Here is a 15,551-nt window from a genome sequence, read left to right on the forward strand (position 1 = left end):
GGGATCTGATCCATTGTCCTGGCTGGTGGTCCAATCAGAGGATCCGATTCGGGAAAGTCATATTCCTGGTCGTAATGTTGGTAAGTTGACGTTACTCTTATATCCAATAGTTCTTCCTGGCTGTATGTAATAAGACTTAAAATTTCCTGGTGTAACAATGTAAGAAAAAAAATAAAATACTGCATAATTTCCTAAGAACCCGAAGCGAAGCGACCATCTCTGCCGGCGCTATCTTTTTAGCCTTTTTAGCGAATACAAGCGGTGTTGCTATTACGATCAAGCGTCTCTATTATGCGTGGGAATACTTGGGAACAGATTTTCAAAATTAAAATCACTTGTAGCTGATTTCCTGGTGTTTTACAGTATTTTATGTCCAATAATGAGCTTTCTTTTCTGCTCAATAAACTTAGGGGGCCAAATAAAACCACCCATGGGCCAAATTCAGACTGCAGGCCACCAGTTGGGGAACCCTGCTGTAGGTGGTGGATGGAATGTATGATCATACAGCACTTTGCAGTAGACATAAAGACAAGAAGAGCTATATAGATGTAATCCATCATTATTACTAACCATAAAAGCAATCATTTGAAATTATTGCGTTATTGCCTTGTCTAATCTCTCCAATATTGTCCAAAATAATAATTATATGATTTCTAAGCCTATCATCCGCATTGTGCTTGCTAATCTGAAATGATGAGGAGTTGGAAGTATCAAAACTGGACTATGGTTCACTGGCTGTGAAAGCCCCCAAATGACTTTGAATTTAGGGAAAAAACAGATGGAAAATAATTGCCAAATCCTCTGACTGGCTTCATTAACTCACAGCTTTTACTATTTTTTTTCAGCTACATACTGAAACTACCTTGTAAAAATGATAATAATGTTGCATAATAATATCCAATAAGGTAACTCACGAACAAACTTAATTTCCCTCCCTTTCCAAACACATAATGTTGCCATTTTGTATCCATTGTTATGTTTCATATTGTAAGTAAGCCAAAGGAAATGTGTTTTCCAGATAACATTACAATTGCGGCGTGGCTGAGATTGAAACAATATCTCATTTAATCCACCCTGAGCGCACCTGTTTGTTCTTGCGTAATTGGATTCTGGTTCATTCCATTTGCCTTAATGCACCTGCATTATGCAGTGTACTGAGGGGACCAGTCGTTAACAGCCAGGGGACATCGCTCTGAGGAGTAACCCAACCTGGTCCTCTGTTCTGGAGCATCCTTTCAGTGCCTCTGCCTTTCAAAGGCATCAGCCTGGGTGGATGGATGGATGGATGGCTGGTGCTTGGGCTTGATGGGAACCAGAATAGCAGGTGTTGATGTTAGTGCCTGACAAGAACAATAATTTGCCCCTCCCCTGTATGGTAATCCAAAATAAACCGGCTCTGGCGTGGACGGCGTGGGCTCTAAGGGCGGAGGGGTCCTCATCAAGCCCAAAGAATGGATAGCTGCCAGAAGGAATGCAGTGCAGCTAAATCTTCCCTTCGTCGTTTACGAACGATGAAAACCCAACGAATGCATCTTTAACACTAAACCACGGCAAAGAGGTTTCCCTTTCCTTGTCGGCTTTCTATCATTTTCACAGTTATGAAAGGGCTTGATAGATGAAGAAGCATTACGAAACTCTATCCTTTCATATCAGTGGTTAGAGAGATAAAGAGGTAAATTGACGGTAATCCCCAGTATTGGGACAGAGAGCACTGCGTATTTTCTCTTCCGTACACTTCATTATTTTCTGTTTGTGTGGGTGGCAAATAGCTTACAGATGGCAAAGAGAGGCTCCCACGTGGAGTGTATTCTGCCACTTTCATCAAGCTCATCACGTTTGATCTGTAGTGTGAGTTAAGTGGTTGGTGTGGATAGCCCTGACTCGACTCCACCCACAAAGATGATGATAAAAACATTTGGATTTCAGCAGGGCCCTGTGTGTGTGCGTGTGTGCGTATTTGAGAGTGAGAGGGGGAGTGAAAAGGGGTGAGTGAGCAACCGAACAGGCGAGGGAGGGTAGCCAAGCTTCATTAATGTGTCACTGACTGCCTCTGCCATGCTCGCCATGTTAAGACACTGCTTTTTTAAATTTTCTCTCATCTCCCCTTCATCCCTCCTTCATCCCTCCTTCATCCCTCCTTCATCGGCTCCGTGTGAACTGATGTGACCAAGACACCATTTGGAGAGCCTCTCTCCTCCCACACACACGTTTACATTCAGCTGACGAGCCAACGGTGTCACACACTTACAAGAGATAATGCGAAAGAGAGGAGGAAGTTAAGGGAGATGGTTTTGCCAGTGCATATACATCACATCTGATGAGCGGAGAACATCAAAACCTAAGACGGAGAAGAAGGGAAATGGAAAAAAAGAGAATGAAATATAGCTGTGGCCTAGAGGGATAGATCTCCATCTCTTTTCCATTGCTATTAGACTGTCTCTTTTATGTGCTAGAACGATAAGAGGACTTGGGAGACTGCTTTTTCCTAATGCCCCACATTCTGTTGTCTTTGTAAAAGGGAATAAATGCTCAGAGCGCTGCTCGGAGCGCTGCCCAGAGCGCTGTGTGAAGAGGCCTGTTCCAATGTAAAGCACACGGCAGAGAGACAATAGCCTGCTCTGCTCATTGACTTGTCCAATGATTAGATAGACCAGTAGATGAGACCGATCCAGGGAATGTGTGTACATGTGTGTGTTCAAAGAGGAGAGGAAAACAGCCGAGAGGAGAGAGCCTCATCTAGAGAGGATGGGATACACATAGAAATAGGAAGAAAGAGAGCGATAGATCAGGGTAAGGATCAGTGAAGAGCCGATGACAGACCCCGAATCCCAAATGGCGGGCGGGGATACGCTTGACTTCATCTCATCTGCTGGGGAATGATGCTCAGATGACACAAAATGGTGCCCAGAGAACCCGTTACTGGAAGTCACAAAGGAGGCTGTTGCGGAAGGAACTGGGCATGAAGACTCAGGAGAAGTATATCTGATTGTCTTCTTCTGTAGAAGAAGGTGATACAATAGGAGGCGCAATGTAAAGATGTTCTCTTTCCAACATGGGTGTTAAGACATGAAGAACACACAATGTATTTTAAACTATTCTCTGTGGCAGGGATGGGATGTGATTGTCACACACACACACAGTCCACACAACCCCTGTTTGACCCTCTCTTACAGGAGACATCACCTGCTCAGCTACCAAGCCGTTAGTGTTGATGGCCAACCAGCGACACACACACACACAGGCTATTTTATAAAGCAATCCTGCCCGCAGTAGCCTAATACACACGCACACACACACACACACAGTTTTGTATTGCTATCCTTTTGGGGACCAAAGAATTGATTCCCATCCAAAATCCTTTTTTCCCTAACCCTAAATCTAACCCCAACCTTAACCCTTAAACTAACCATGAGCCTAAACTTAACCCCAAACTCTAACACTATACCTAACCCTAACTCCTAACCCTAAACTTAACCGTAACCCCTAACCCTGACTTTAATTCTAACCATAAACCTAATTGTAATGCTAAACCTAACCCCTAAGCCTAAAATAGCTTTTTTCCTCGTGGGGACAGGCAAAATGTCCCCACTTGTCCTTATTCAGTATCCTTGTGAGGACTTCTGGTACCCACAATGATAGTAAAACAAAAACACGCGGACACACACACACACACACACACACACACACACACACACACACACACACACACACACACAATCTCTGGAGTGACCTAGGTTGGTTATTACTGCGTTGTCGGAACTAGAAGCACAAGCATTTCGCTACACTCACATTAACATCTGCTAACCATGTGAATGTGACAAATAAAATTTGATTTGATTTGACTGTCTGAAAAAGCTTTCCGTCCAATGGCACCTAGACAACACCTACCAAATCCACTTAGCAGTCAGCATGAGTACAATTAACTATCCGGATGCTTGCTCAGTCATATTACAAAGGCAAGATTAAATTGAACTCTGCTCTCTGTTGGTGCAGAAAATAGTGTGTTGAACAGTATGTTGCAGTCCCTTGAAAAGAGGACAATTGTTTTTGAAAATGTTTTAAAATGTACTCTAGTAGCATTGTCTTTATCTGTGTTATTGTGTCCTTGTTTTCCAGCCTCCACCATCGCCGAGAACGGAAGAAGAACATGCCTGAAACTCAAAGTTTTCGTCCGACCATCAAGTAAGTCTCTCCAGCTACAACAGAAACGTTGACATGGAGCCTGTTTAACACTCGTGGTGTATTTTCCCTGCTCTCAATACGCCTTCTGAATGACTCCTTGCTCTCTGTTGAACATGTCAGTTTCATATCTCATGACAGCTCCTATATTGTTAACCTATGGCAGTGGCTACCATTGTTTCTATCCAAAGACAAGTGGAAGAATGAAAGATTTGAATGAAATGAATTGCACACGTCTTGTGAATGCTGTCATGAGCTTGGGGCTTGGGGATCTTTGTTTTAAGGATGGGTAGTTTGGGGGAGGGTGTCACTAACCTATTTGGCTTATTATCTCTAATGAAATCTATTATCTCTATTTCTATCTCTAGACAACTGCGTGAAAACTATAGGCGTACATGACCGTGTTTTTGACGTTAACGACAAAGTAGACAATTCATTAGAACCCCGAGGTTAGTATGGCTTTCTGCATTCATGTACTTCTGTCTGTCCCCCTTGCACGCACACACACACACACACACACACACACACACACACACACACACACACACACACACACACACACACACACACACACACACACACACACACACACACACACACAACACCTCTTTCTCTCTTTTTCTACACTGATTGATCCATCTACAGATGTAGGCTCTTCATTTGAGCCAGTATGCTACAGCTGGAAAATAATCCCGCAGCAACAGAAAAGGTTTTTGTCAGGGTTAATACATTTTTCATCAGGGCAAATCAAGTCTGAAATTTCAAAGTGGAAATTATAAACTTTAGAAGCCGTTTTAAAACAGAAATACACTACACGTTTGTATTTCCTGCTGTTCAGGAAAATTCTCGGCAACAAAAAAGGGATGAAATTAAGATCCTACATCTGTATGCTCTCCCAGCATGGTTGTCATGTTAGAATGTTCATGCTACTGCATTGTTGTGTTGCTGCTAGCTGTTGCCAGTTGTATTTTGCTGGTGTTATGGTCTATGTTTGCATGTGTCATACGTCATACACCACAGTTGTCCCTGGTAAAACTCCTCATGTCTCATGTCAGCATATAACATAGGCTACTTGTGTCAGAACACAGAGGCTGCGTTTAGACAGGCAGCCCAATCTTACCTTTTTTCCACTAATTGGTATTTTGACCAATCACATCAGATCTTTTCACATCAGATCTTTTCACATCAGATCTTTTTCAGAGGTGATCTGATTGTTCAAAAGACAAAATGGTGAAAAAAAGAACAGAATTGGGTGGCTTGCAGCCAAATCCTTTTTGGGGCTGCTTTATATCCTAGATTCAAAGTAATCCTGCAGTTTGCTTTAATGAACCGTGAGCTGTGTTTCACATATGTTCAATCTGAGGAACATGATAGGCAATATTGAAAAATAAATATTTGCACAATAGAGTCCATTAATGCCGAAGTCTATTGAAATCCTGACTATTGATTTCATGGCCTTTTCTACACTCTGTCTTCATTTCAATTGACTCTATTATACTCTTCTAAGAACCCAAGGCTTTATTATGACAGAATGCATGCATACTGTAACCATCTGTCAGCTAGCTGCATTTTCTCTCCTCACTCACTCACTCAGTCACTCACTCACTCACTCACTCACTCACTCACTCACTCACTCACTCTCACTCTCTCACACACACATTGCTGTCTAATTCCTGCTCTGGATTACCCCAAGGAGACACAACATATACACACTGACTCTGCAAATAAATAAACCTCTGTCAAAATGCAACACATTAGTCATTTCAAACAGAGTTTTATGAATCACATTTGTCATCGTATTAGCAATTACAGTTTTCTGAAATGTATATTTACATCTGGGAGTTGGAGAATATTACATTTTCTATATTTATTCATGGAAGCTGTTCACTGTACCCTGGTGATCAGGGAGTATCACTAGCTGTCACCTCGTCTGTCACACACACACACAAGCACATACTCTCTCTCTCTCTCTCTCTCTCTCTCTCTCTCTCTCTCTCCTCTCTCTCTCTCTCTCTCCTCTCTCTCACGCACACAAGCTTGGGGAGTCTGGCGTTTAGATTTATTAAGGTCAGAGACCTAGACTGCCTCCATCTTCCTGCCTGCCTTAATGCCATCCCCAACCTATGTACCTCTTCCTCTCTCCCTTTATCTCTCTCAGCCCCACCCCCCTTTCCCCTTTCGCTCTCTCTCTTTCTTATCTGTCTGTTTGCGTTACCCACCTGTGAGTGTGTGTGGGGGCACGTCCTGTGCTCTGTGTGGCTCTGCATTGGCCTAGCTTGCTCCCTCAGTGTGCCGTTAGACAGGCCCATGGCTGCAAATTGATAACACTGCCAGTCAGCCTGGGGAGACTCTTAACCATGCCATTGAGCTTTAGAGGATGGGACTCACCAAGCAGAGTGGGAGGCCAGCTTGCTGGCTGGCTGATGTGTAACAGCAGCAGTAGCAGCAGCACATTGTGTACTGGTGTTATTTCAGCCATCACTTTGTTCTTATTTGTAAGATATAAGCATTCCAAATAAAATAGAGAAAAACAAGCCACCGTACATCGCCATGTTTGTGCATTGTGTATGTGTTGATAAACTCTGCTCATTTCACTATCTTCTCTTGTTCCCTTAGATGATACGAGTCACGAGTCGGCCGAACCTTCCAGGAGCGACGGCACAAATGCAGCGTCACACTCGCGGATAGCCAGACCACTTCTGGCTGCACTGCTAATCTGCCTAGCAACACTCTTCACCTTATAGCGCCTCCCCCTGTCCTGGACGGGAATTATACCCTCTGAGGCCTGAATCTGCCCAGTGCTGAGGCTGGGGCTAGGGTGGGAGAATTGAGGGGGGGGGGGGGGGGGGTATTGAGAGTGGGCTTCATAAGAAACTCTCTATTTTCTTCCAGATATTTAAGTGGTCTTTCTCCTTCAGTGATTTTGTAAAAGTTGATGTTGGAAGCGGGAGAGACTGTTTCCCTCTTAAAACTGTCAACTAAGATGCCAAATCCTTGTTTTTGACACTTAGTGATTCTTGTTTTCCTATGACTTCTGACATCACTTTACGTCATGCTGATCCATTGCACCGCTCACATACGCAAATAGGCACACACACCTACACACACACACACTTTTACACTGACAGTTGAGCAGTAGCTCTTTTGGTAGGTTGTAAAGCAGTAATACACAGTACATAATGGTGGTTTTAGCTCGTATGTAGACAGAGAACAAGGGAGCAGATGTGGGTAGTACTCACATCTCCTAGTCTTTACAGATTCACCTCTCTCGGGACCAGGTGGATGTAGATAGGTGTGTTTTTGTTGGGTTTTAGAGATAGAGGAGGATCCTAGGTATCCGTTGAGATATACAGTGTAGAACATGTTTAGTAGGAGGGTATGGGAGTGAGTGAGCTGAGTCGGTTGAACTATTGTTGAGTCCCTTGGCCTCTTTGATGAAGGTTTGCTCTCATTTGCCGTCCTTGTGTGTGTAGAGAAAGGCCTGGTCCAGTCAAGAAAATGTTGCCTTGGCACACAAATAAAAGACAAATCAAACACTTTCGCTCAACACTTTGTGGACCGTCGCTAGAATAAAATATCAATTATTTGAACGATTACTCAATTTAAGAGCGGCAGACATGCAGGTCATTTTGTGCTTCATTCATTGACTTCATCTGTAATTGCTCCTTTGTGCCAGATGATGCATTGTCAATAATAACAAGACTCTTAACTTGAAGCTTGAACCCCTCACTGATTGCAGTTTAGATTCAGTTTGTTATATATTAAAAAAACAAACATTTGAGAGTTGTTCCTTACATACTATGCCTTCTCTTGCTAATGTTCTGAATGTCATCTATGGTTACAACAAAGACATGTGCGTATCAGAGCGTGGAGAGATGTTGCGTTGTTGAAAGGCTGTGTTAATGGTGGAGAGAAGAATGTGACTCTAGCTCTGGGGTCTGCGTCAACAGCTAAGAAAGGTGCCTCTCTCACCCTTTTCAGAATACCACTCCCCTACCACGCAACTACATATTCTCTTCCCCCTACAATTGCTTATCATTAGTTCACTTAGATATGCTGCAAAACTTCACATGTGGAATTGTCTCTGAGCATAGCTCTTCAGTATACCCATTAAGGAGGCATCAACAGTGTTGCTCTCCTGTATTTTTCCAGTCTTTACCACTCATGCATAACCACAACTTCAACTCTAACCACAGATTCAGCAGCCATTAGTCAAATAGCGCTCAGACGCCGTAGCTACAGTCCATTATAGCAGGCGGCCTGTTCTCCACTGACCAGACCACATTCATTCTACAACCATATAATTCAAATTTAATCAACTCGCAACGAGTATCTTAATAGAGAAAATATCCCTTAACATCGAGTTGGAATGCAGAGCAGTTTAGGCCACGTTTTGTTTATCCTGTATTTCTACATTGCACTGTTCTATAATGACATTCAACTTCCTTAGACTCACACAGGCTCAGATGGTAGATTAACATAGTTGGAGAGATTTAAAATGGAAACACTGTTACAGATACATGAATTAGGTCTGTTGACACAGGTTTCCTTTCAGAGGACGGAGCGAGAGAGCGAGAGAGAGAGAGACAGAGAGAGAGATGCATGCCTAGTTACCGCTCCTACTGTTACGGGCTTAAGTGACTCTTTAATGAGGTTCAAAATGAGAGGAATGCGGACTCCATGTTGTGGAGTAAAGGGAGTTTTTTCTGGTATTAAAAATAGATGGTGGAAGGCCTGGGGGGGCTCCGAGGGGGGGGGCTGGGGTTGGGTGTACCTTTCACCCTAGGGTTTTTTAAAGCATCAGTGACCTTGCAGTTAGAGAGGGCTGGTGAGTGAAGGAGATGGGGGAGAGAGAAATAAGGAGAGAAGGAGAGAGAAAGAAAGAGATGTGACGGAGGAAACAAGCTGCATATATGACTGGAGTGCCTAACAAAAACCACCCAATACAACCTTTTTAAAAACACTAGATAAAATGGCATATACACATATGCTTTAAGTACTACTGTTCTCCCCAAGGCATGTTTTGATTTGTTTTGATTTATTCTGTTATTGATTTTTCTCGGCTGCCTTCTATATTCTTCTCCTGAAGGGTTGTGTGTGCTTTCGGCCGTATTTGTTTTCACACTATGGTAACAATGCTATTACAGTAGAATAGCAGCTCATCTTTGGGGGGGGGGGGGGGGGGGGGGGGGATGACGCCATTTATTGAGGTACTAATTTTCACCAGAACGCCACAGGGGATGGGCGCCATGTTCAATCCAAGATGGCCGCCTTTCATCAACAACGTCATAGCCTACACTTTTTTTGGGGAAGACCAGCTTTAATTGTATTCTATTATAATTGCCCGTACTACTCTTTATCATTATTGCTACTATTATTACCATGGTTTATTCTGTACACACGTTAACTTGGGAAATGAGGATCAACTTGTTAACTGGATACCGTGTATCCTGAGGTAGTCAACCATATAACAAGTAGTGTTAGATTAGTTACTGTTTTTGTACCTTTCTGGAGGACAAAATAAAAAAATAAAATAAAAAAATAGACACTTCATTGTTAAAACTATTATTATTGTTATGATGATGATTATTGTTAGCAAAAACTCTTGATGTAAATAGTGTTTGATATTAAAGTTTTAATTTGATTCGTATGTCTTTTCTAAAAAAACAAAACAATGAATACAGTAGAATCTCTGGATATTTGGGAGTATACACATGAAAAGTGCATTGTGAACTGTGATCTTCAATGCCTAGAAATTACAAGCTGTGCACATCTGTGCTTACTTGTGTGTACTTGTGCATGAGTACTGGTGTGTACCTTTGCACCTGTGCGTACCTGTGTACAGCTGGTTGGACTTAAAGCCAATGGGGGGCCTCACCTGCTACATAGCTATGTTTCAACCAATCAATCAACAGCCACCGTCACCACTTCGTCACAAGGATCCACACAGAACAGACCGAGAGAACAGAACAGACGTGGACAAGATTAACAGTGTTTGTGCTTTTTCGCCTTCAACGTTTGATAGCATGTTGGTCAACCCAGAGTTTTGCCATGGCTGGACTTTTGGTTGTTTTTTTTAATGGAAGGATCTTGCCAGTTTCATATGTGGCATGCGCATGGACTTGTTAACGAAACATGTAAAAACAAACAAAAAATGGTAACGTTTTTTTTTTTGTTTTGTTTTTCTTTAGAACTTTGTTAAATGTAGGATTCTCCCTTTTTATTCCCCACTGTCATGTTGTGTGTTTTGCATCCCATTAAAATGAGGTCATCTGGTTGATGAGCTGTGTGGCTACAGAAACAGATGACATGTACAGTACATAATGCAGGCTTGTTGTGGCGTTATAGAGGGGGGTGGAGTTACAGAGGGAGACGCTCATTAGTAGTCGAGATAGTTGTTGTTTTCTTCCCCTTAACTTTGAGAATCAATCCTCTGGTAACTTTATACTGTTCTACCAAGTAGCTGTAGTTTGTCCATTCTGACTATTCATGCCCTGTTTAATGTTTGAGTGTGTTTTGTGTACAGTGTGTGTGGGAGAGAGAGTCTCCATCATTGTGTGTGAGGAAGAGGCTTGTCTGTGCAAACTAGTTTGTGTGCATGTGTGTGTATGTGTATTCGTAATGCATCTTACACAAGAATGTGCATGAGGGTTTGTGTCTCATTTACTATTGCCGCATTGAATGGGAGACACGGAAACTCTCTTTGGCAACAAATAGGTTTTCCCATGCCTTAAGCCAGAACCATCTGTGTTCAACACCCCCTGCCATCCTCCCCAACCATGGAGTGGGTGCTAGCGGCACAAAGGTTACCCAGGGGCCTTTACTCTCTCCCTGTTTTGGAATTTGAACCCCCACCCGCCTCACCATAGCCTAGCAGCCAGACTACATATGTTAGCTAAGTCACTACTTGGTCTGGGTAGAAGTTATCAGTTGGCACAGATCTAGGATCAGCTTACCCTCTCCCTAGCTCAACCTAAACCATTAGAGGGAAACACTAAAACACTGGCTAGACTGATCTTAGATCAGACTGTAGGGCACATTTCCACCTACTCTCGTTCCCCATGTGTTGAGAACCACTCATTTGTGTGTGCATCAAATCCCATTGAGCGTACTCCTCTTGTGCTTGTAACCACCCCACCCCCTACTCTCCCCCTCACCCCTCACCCCTCCTCCTCACCCCCACCCCCTGCTCTCCCCCTCTCCTCTGATCCTCTTTGGGGGGCAGAAGTATCGACCGACCTGCTTTGTTTCCAGTATATAAACAAGAACGAAAAACTGACAAAAAATTATCAAAAGGTCTGTATTTGTATATACACGTGTCTGAGCAACTATGAATAATATTAATAAAATGGAAATACATTGCTTTGATGTTATCGCGTAGCTGTTCTTGTTTTTCCATTGCTTTGTTGAGATAAGGGGTGTGCATGTTATCCAGAATTAATTTCATAGGATCATGGTAGGTTGGGTTGTCGACGGAAGCACGTCATTAACTCCGCATGACAGATGTATTGTACATGGAATTGCAACTAATTGGAGAGAAGATTGAGTCGAGCTTTACCTGGCAAGGATCTCCTCAATAACTACCTCACAAACACATTTAGAATCATTATATTTCTCTGCCAATTAAAGACGATTATTGCTCATTATCTCTCCTTCCCTATATGCCAAGTTTAAACAATTAAAACCATTTTGGACACACACACACACTCTCTTTCAACCTGCCAATACCCTCCCCCATTCACACACTCACTTGGTATCCCCCGGTCTTCACATATATGCTAATTAACTGTCTGACCATAAGGCTGACAGTAAGCCTCTCTCCCTCTCTGCCAAATGAAAAATCCCTCTTTTGAAAGTAGACTGTGCAAGACTCCGGTTGGAAGACAAATGCCAGTCAGTCAGTGCCAGAATCAGACCTAAGACCTGCTTTCATTTCAGTCGTACACTAATGAGCCCTCCTAATAACCTTCTGCTGGACCCCATCAGGACCCAATCAGCGCCGGTTAGATTTACCCTCCATTATCTCTAGGAATTATACTCACGTGCAGATCATTCCAGGCTTCAGGGTAAAATACCCACGGAAAATCCAATTGGAAGTTAAGAACCCAACAATACTTTGGTGCTTAGTGCAATTTAACTTCTCCAGTCTATAAGCCTTATTCTTTATCTGCAACGTAAACAGTTGGGTTTCAGTGGGAGATGGTAAGTGATTGGGACTATAAGGGAAAACAGAAGTCTATGGTATCATTGGGCTAGAGTCGTAGAGTCCTCTGGGTCTGCTGTGTGAGAGGGTTCTGACAGGGTTCAATTCCTCTTTTTCAACAGGCTCAACTGTGTATTACCACTTAGCAAGTAAGACACATTAGGCTACAGAGATGTATAGGTAGGCCTGGGTACAGATCAGACATTTCACTGTGTCTGATTATGTCTGGTGTAATGACAGCTTTATGTCTAGAACTGTACCTAGTGTACTATTAACTGCTGATCATAATCAGACAGTGTGACAAGCTTTAAGGTAGGGAGGTTTATGCAGAGGGGAATATGGGAATAGCTCTTCATTAAAACAATCCATTGTTTGAATATAAAATACTGCAACGGCAGGACACAGCAGGCTATTTAGGTGTTTTTTTCTGGGTGGGTCAATTATTATATTTTTTGATCCCACAGTGAGTAATATTGGGTAACGTAGCTTACAGTGAATTCAAGGTTGGGATTGGGATTCTCAGTGTGACAAACCACTGACCCTGTTCATCAATGAGAGGGGCAAATAGAGAGAGGGAAGGAGAGAGAGAGAGAGAGACAGAAGCCCTGTTTAAACCTTCAGTCACCATGCGTCCTGATCATGTCCTGATCTTGACCTGAGCTTGTCTGTTTACATTTATACGATCTGATCACAATCTAATCACAAGGCGTCTTTTAATCGTCAACACCGGTCTATAAATGTAGGCACAATCAGAATGTGGATAAGATCAAGACAACGGTTGCATGTCAGAACCAGATATAAACAGGGCTAGAGAAAGTGAGAGACCGGCAGAGAAACAGAGAACAGACACAGAGGAATAGATAAATGAGTGAAACTTGAATGTGCATGTTTTGACTGAATTATTTAATTTGTAAATGTAATCCTAGGGATTAGGCTATAAGTGTGTCAGATAAAAAAATACAGTAGTTTCATACAGTAGCAGGATTATTCAACAGTAGCAGGATTATTCAAGTTTTACACTAACGAGTGTCAGACTACTGCTAGTTTCCTGTTCTACCTGATAATTAATTGCATCCACGTGGTGTCCCAGGTCTAAATCATTCCCTGATTTACAGGGTAATCATTTTAAAAAGCAAAGAAACTGGCTTCGAGGACCAGATTTGAATTTGAGGCCAGTAGAGGAATCTTCAATCAGTTGCTGAGAGCTGTTTTACAGTATTTTTCCACGTAAGAATCCACACTCTTTCAGCTCGATTATGATAAATGTTCACACATACAGTATCTTTGGAAAGTATTCAGACACCTTGACTTTTTCCACATTTTGTTATGTTTCAGACTTATTCTAAAATTGATTCAATTGTGTTTCTTCAATAATCTACACACAATAACCCATAACTGAAAAGCAAAAACAGGTTTAAATTTTTACATTTACTCAAGCATTCCAACCCTTTACAGTACTTTGTTGAAGCACCTTTGGCAGCGATTACAGCCTCGAGTCTTCTTGTGTATGACGCTACAAGCTTGGCACAACTGTGTTTGGGGAGTTTCTCCCATTCTTCTCTGCAGATCCTCTTAAACGCTGTCAGGTTGGATGAGGAGCGTCACTGCACAGCTATTTTCAGGTGTTTCCAGAGATGTTCGATTGGGTTCAAGTCCAGGCTCTGGCTGAACCACTCAAGGGCATTAAGAGACTTGTCCCGAAGCCACTCCTGTGTTGTCATGGCTGTGTGCTTAGGGTCGTTGTCCTATTGGAAGGTGAACCTTCGCCCCAGTCTGAGGTCCTGAGAGCTCTGGAGCAGGTTTTCATCAAGGATCTCTCTGTACTTTGATCCGTTCATATTTCCCTCGATCCTGACTAGTCTCCCAGTCCCTGACGCTGAAAAATATATTCACAGCATGATTCTGCCACTACCATGATTCACCTTAGGGATAGTGCCAGGTTTCCTCCAGATGTGACGCTTGGCATTCAGGCCAAAATGTTCAATCTTGGATTCATCAGACCAGAGAATCTTGTTTCTCATGGTCTGAGAGTCTTTTAGGTGCCTTTTGTTAAACTCCAAGTGGGCTGTCATGTGCCTTTTACTGAGGAGTGGCTTCCGTCTGGCCACTCTACCATAAAGGCCTGATTGGTGAAGTGCTCCAGAGATGGTTGTCCTTCTGGAAGGTTCTCCCATCTCCACAGAGGAACTCTGGAGCTCTGTCAGAGTGACCATCGGGTACTTGGTCTCCTCCCTGACCAAGGCCCTTCTCCCCTGATTGCTCAGTTTGGCCAGCTCTATGAAGAGGTCTTAATGGTTCCAAACTTCTTCCATTTAAAAATGATGGAGGCAACGGTGTTCTTGGAGATCTTCAATGCTGCAGAAATGTTTTGGTACCCTTCCCCACATCTGTGCATCTACATAACCCTGCCTCAGAGCTCTACAGACAATTCCTTCGACCTCATGGCTTGGTTTTTGCTCTGACATGCACTGTCAATTGTGGGACCTTATATAGACAGGTGTGTGCCTTTCCAAATCATGTCCACTCAATAGAATTTACCACAGTTGGACTCCAATCAACTTAAGGATGATCAATGGAAACAGGATGCACCTGAGCTCAATTTCAAGTCTCATAGGAAAGGGTCTGAAAACGTATCTAAATAAGGTACTTCTTTTTTACAACAAAAAAAATATTGCTTTGTCATTATGGGGTATTGTGTGTAGATTGATGAAACATTTTTTTCAGTGCAGCAAAATGTGGAAAAAGGGAAGGGATCTAAATACTTTCCGGATGCACTGTACAGTACCCCTCTTTTCCCCATTAACCACTCCATGCCAGTCTTCACAGAGACACAGGAAATGATCAACACACATTTCACAACTAACCGTAGGAACACAGTTAAAACGTGTGCCATTTTTGCACCATAAAACCCTTTTTTTTGTATGTAACAAAAAAGTATCCATCAAATCCAGATCTAGCCAGCTACCTCCCACGATAACGGATGAGTGGAATTTGTGGGATATGGCTGTGGGAATTCCGGAAGACCAATTTGCCAATGGGGCCAGAGGGAAGGAGGCCCATCTCCTTAAACAGAGCCCTCCAGTTACAGTAAGAGAAGGATAGAAATGGGATTAGTTTCTGCCACAGCACCACTGAGTGGATGAGAGAGAGTGAGAGCCATGGGATATTA

The 15,551-nt window shown here is 42.8% G+C and overlaps 1 protein-coding gene across 2 annotated transcripts in view; it reads left to right on the plus strand.

The window, feature by feature from the left end:
* Positions 1-9,047, plus strand: part of LOC139411156 (ephrin-A5b-like) — a 116,084-nt gene extending 107,037 nt beyond the window's left edge. The window contains exons 3-5 of one of the 2 annotated variants that reach the window (XM_071157053.1): positions 4,117-4,182; positions 4,548-4,628; positions 6,796-9,047. In XM_071157053.1, coding sequence (XP_071013154.1) covers positions 4,117-4,182; positions 4,548-4,628; positions 6,796-6,923 — 275 coding nt within the window. In that variant the 3' untranslated portion in view covers positions 6,924-9,047. The remainder of the gene's footprint in view (positions 1-4,116; positions 4,183-4,547; positions 4,629-6,795) is intronic. The other variant, XM_071157054.1, reaches the window with a different exon arrangement.
* The last annotated feature ends 6,504 nt before the right edge of the window (positions 9,048-15,551 follow it).

Source organism: Oncorhynchus clarkii, chromosome 6 (genome assembly GCF_045791955.1).
Source record: "Oncorhynchus clarkii lewisi isolate Uvic-CL-2024 chromosome 6, UVic_Ocla_1.0, whole genome shotgun sequence".
NCBI classification, from domain to species: Eukaryota; Metazoa; Chordata; class Actinopteri; order Salmoniformes; family Salmonidae; genus Oncorhynchus; species Oncorhynchus clarkii.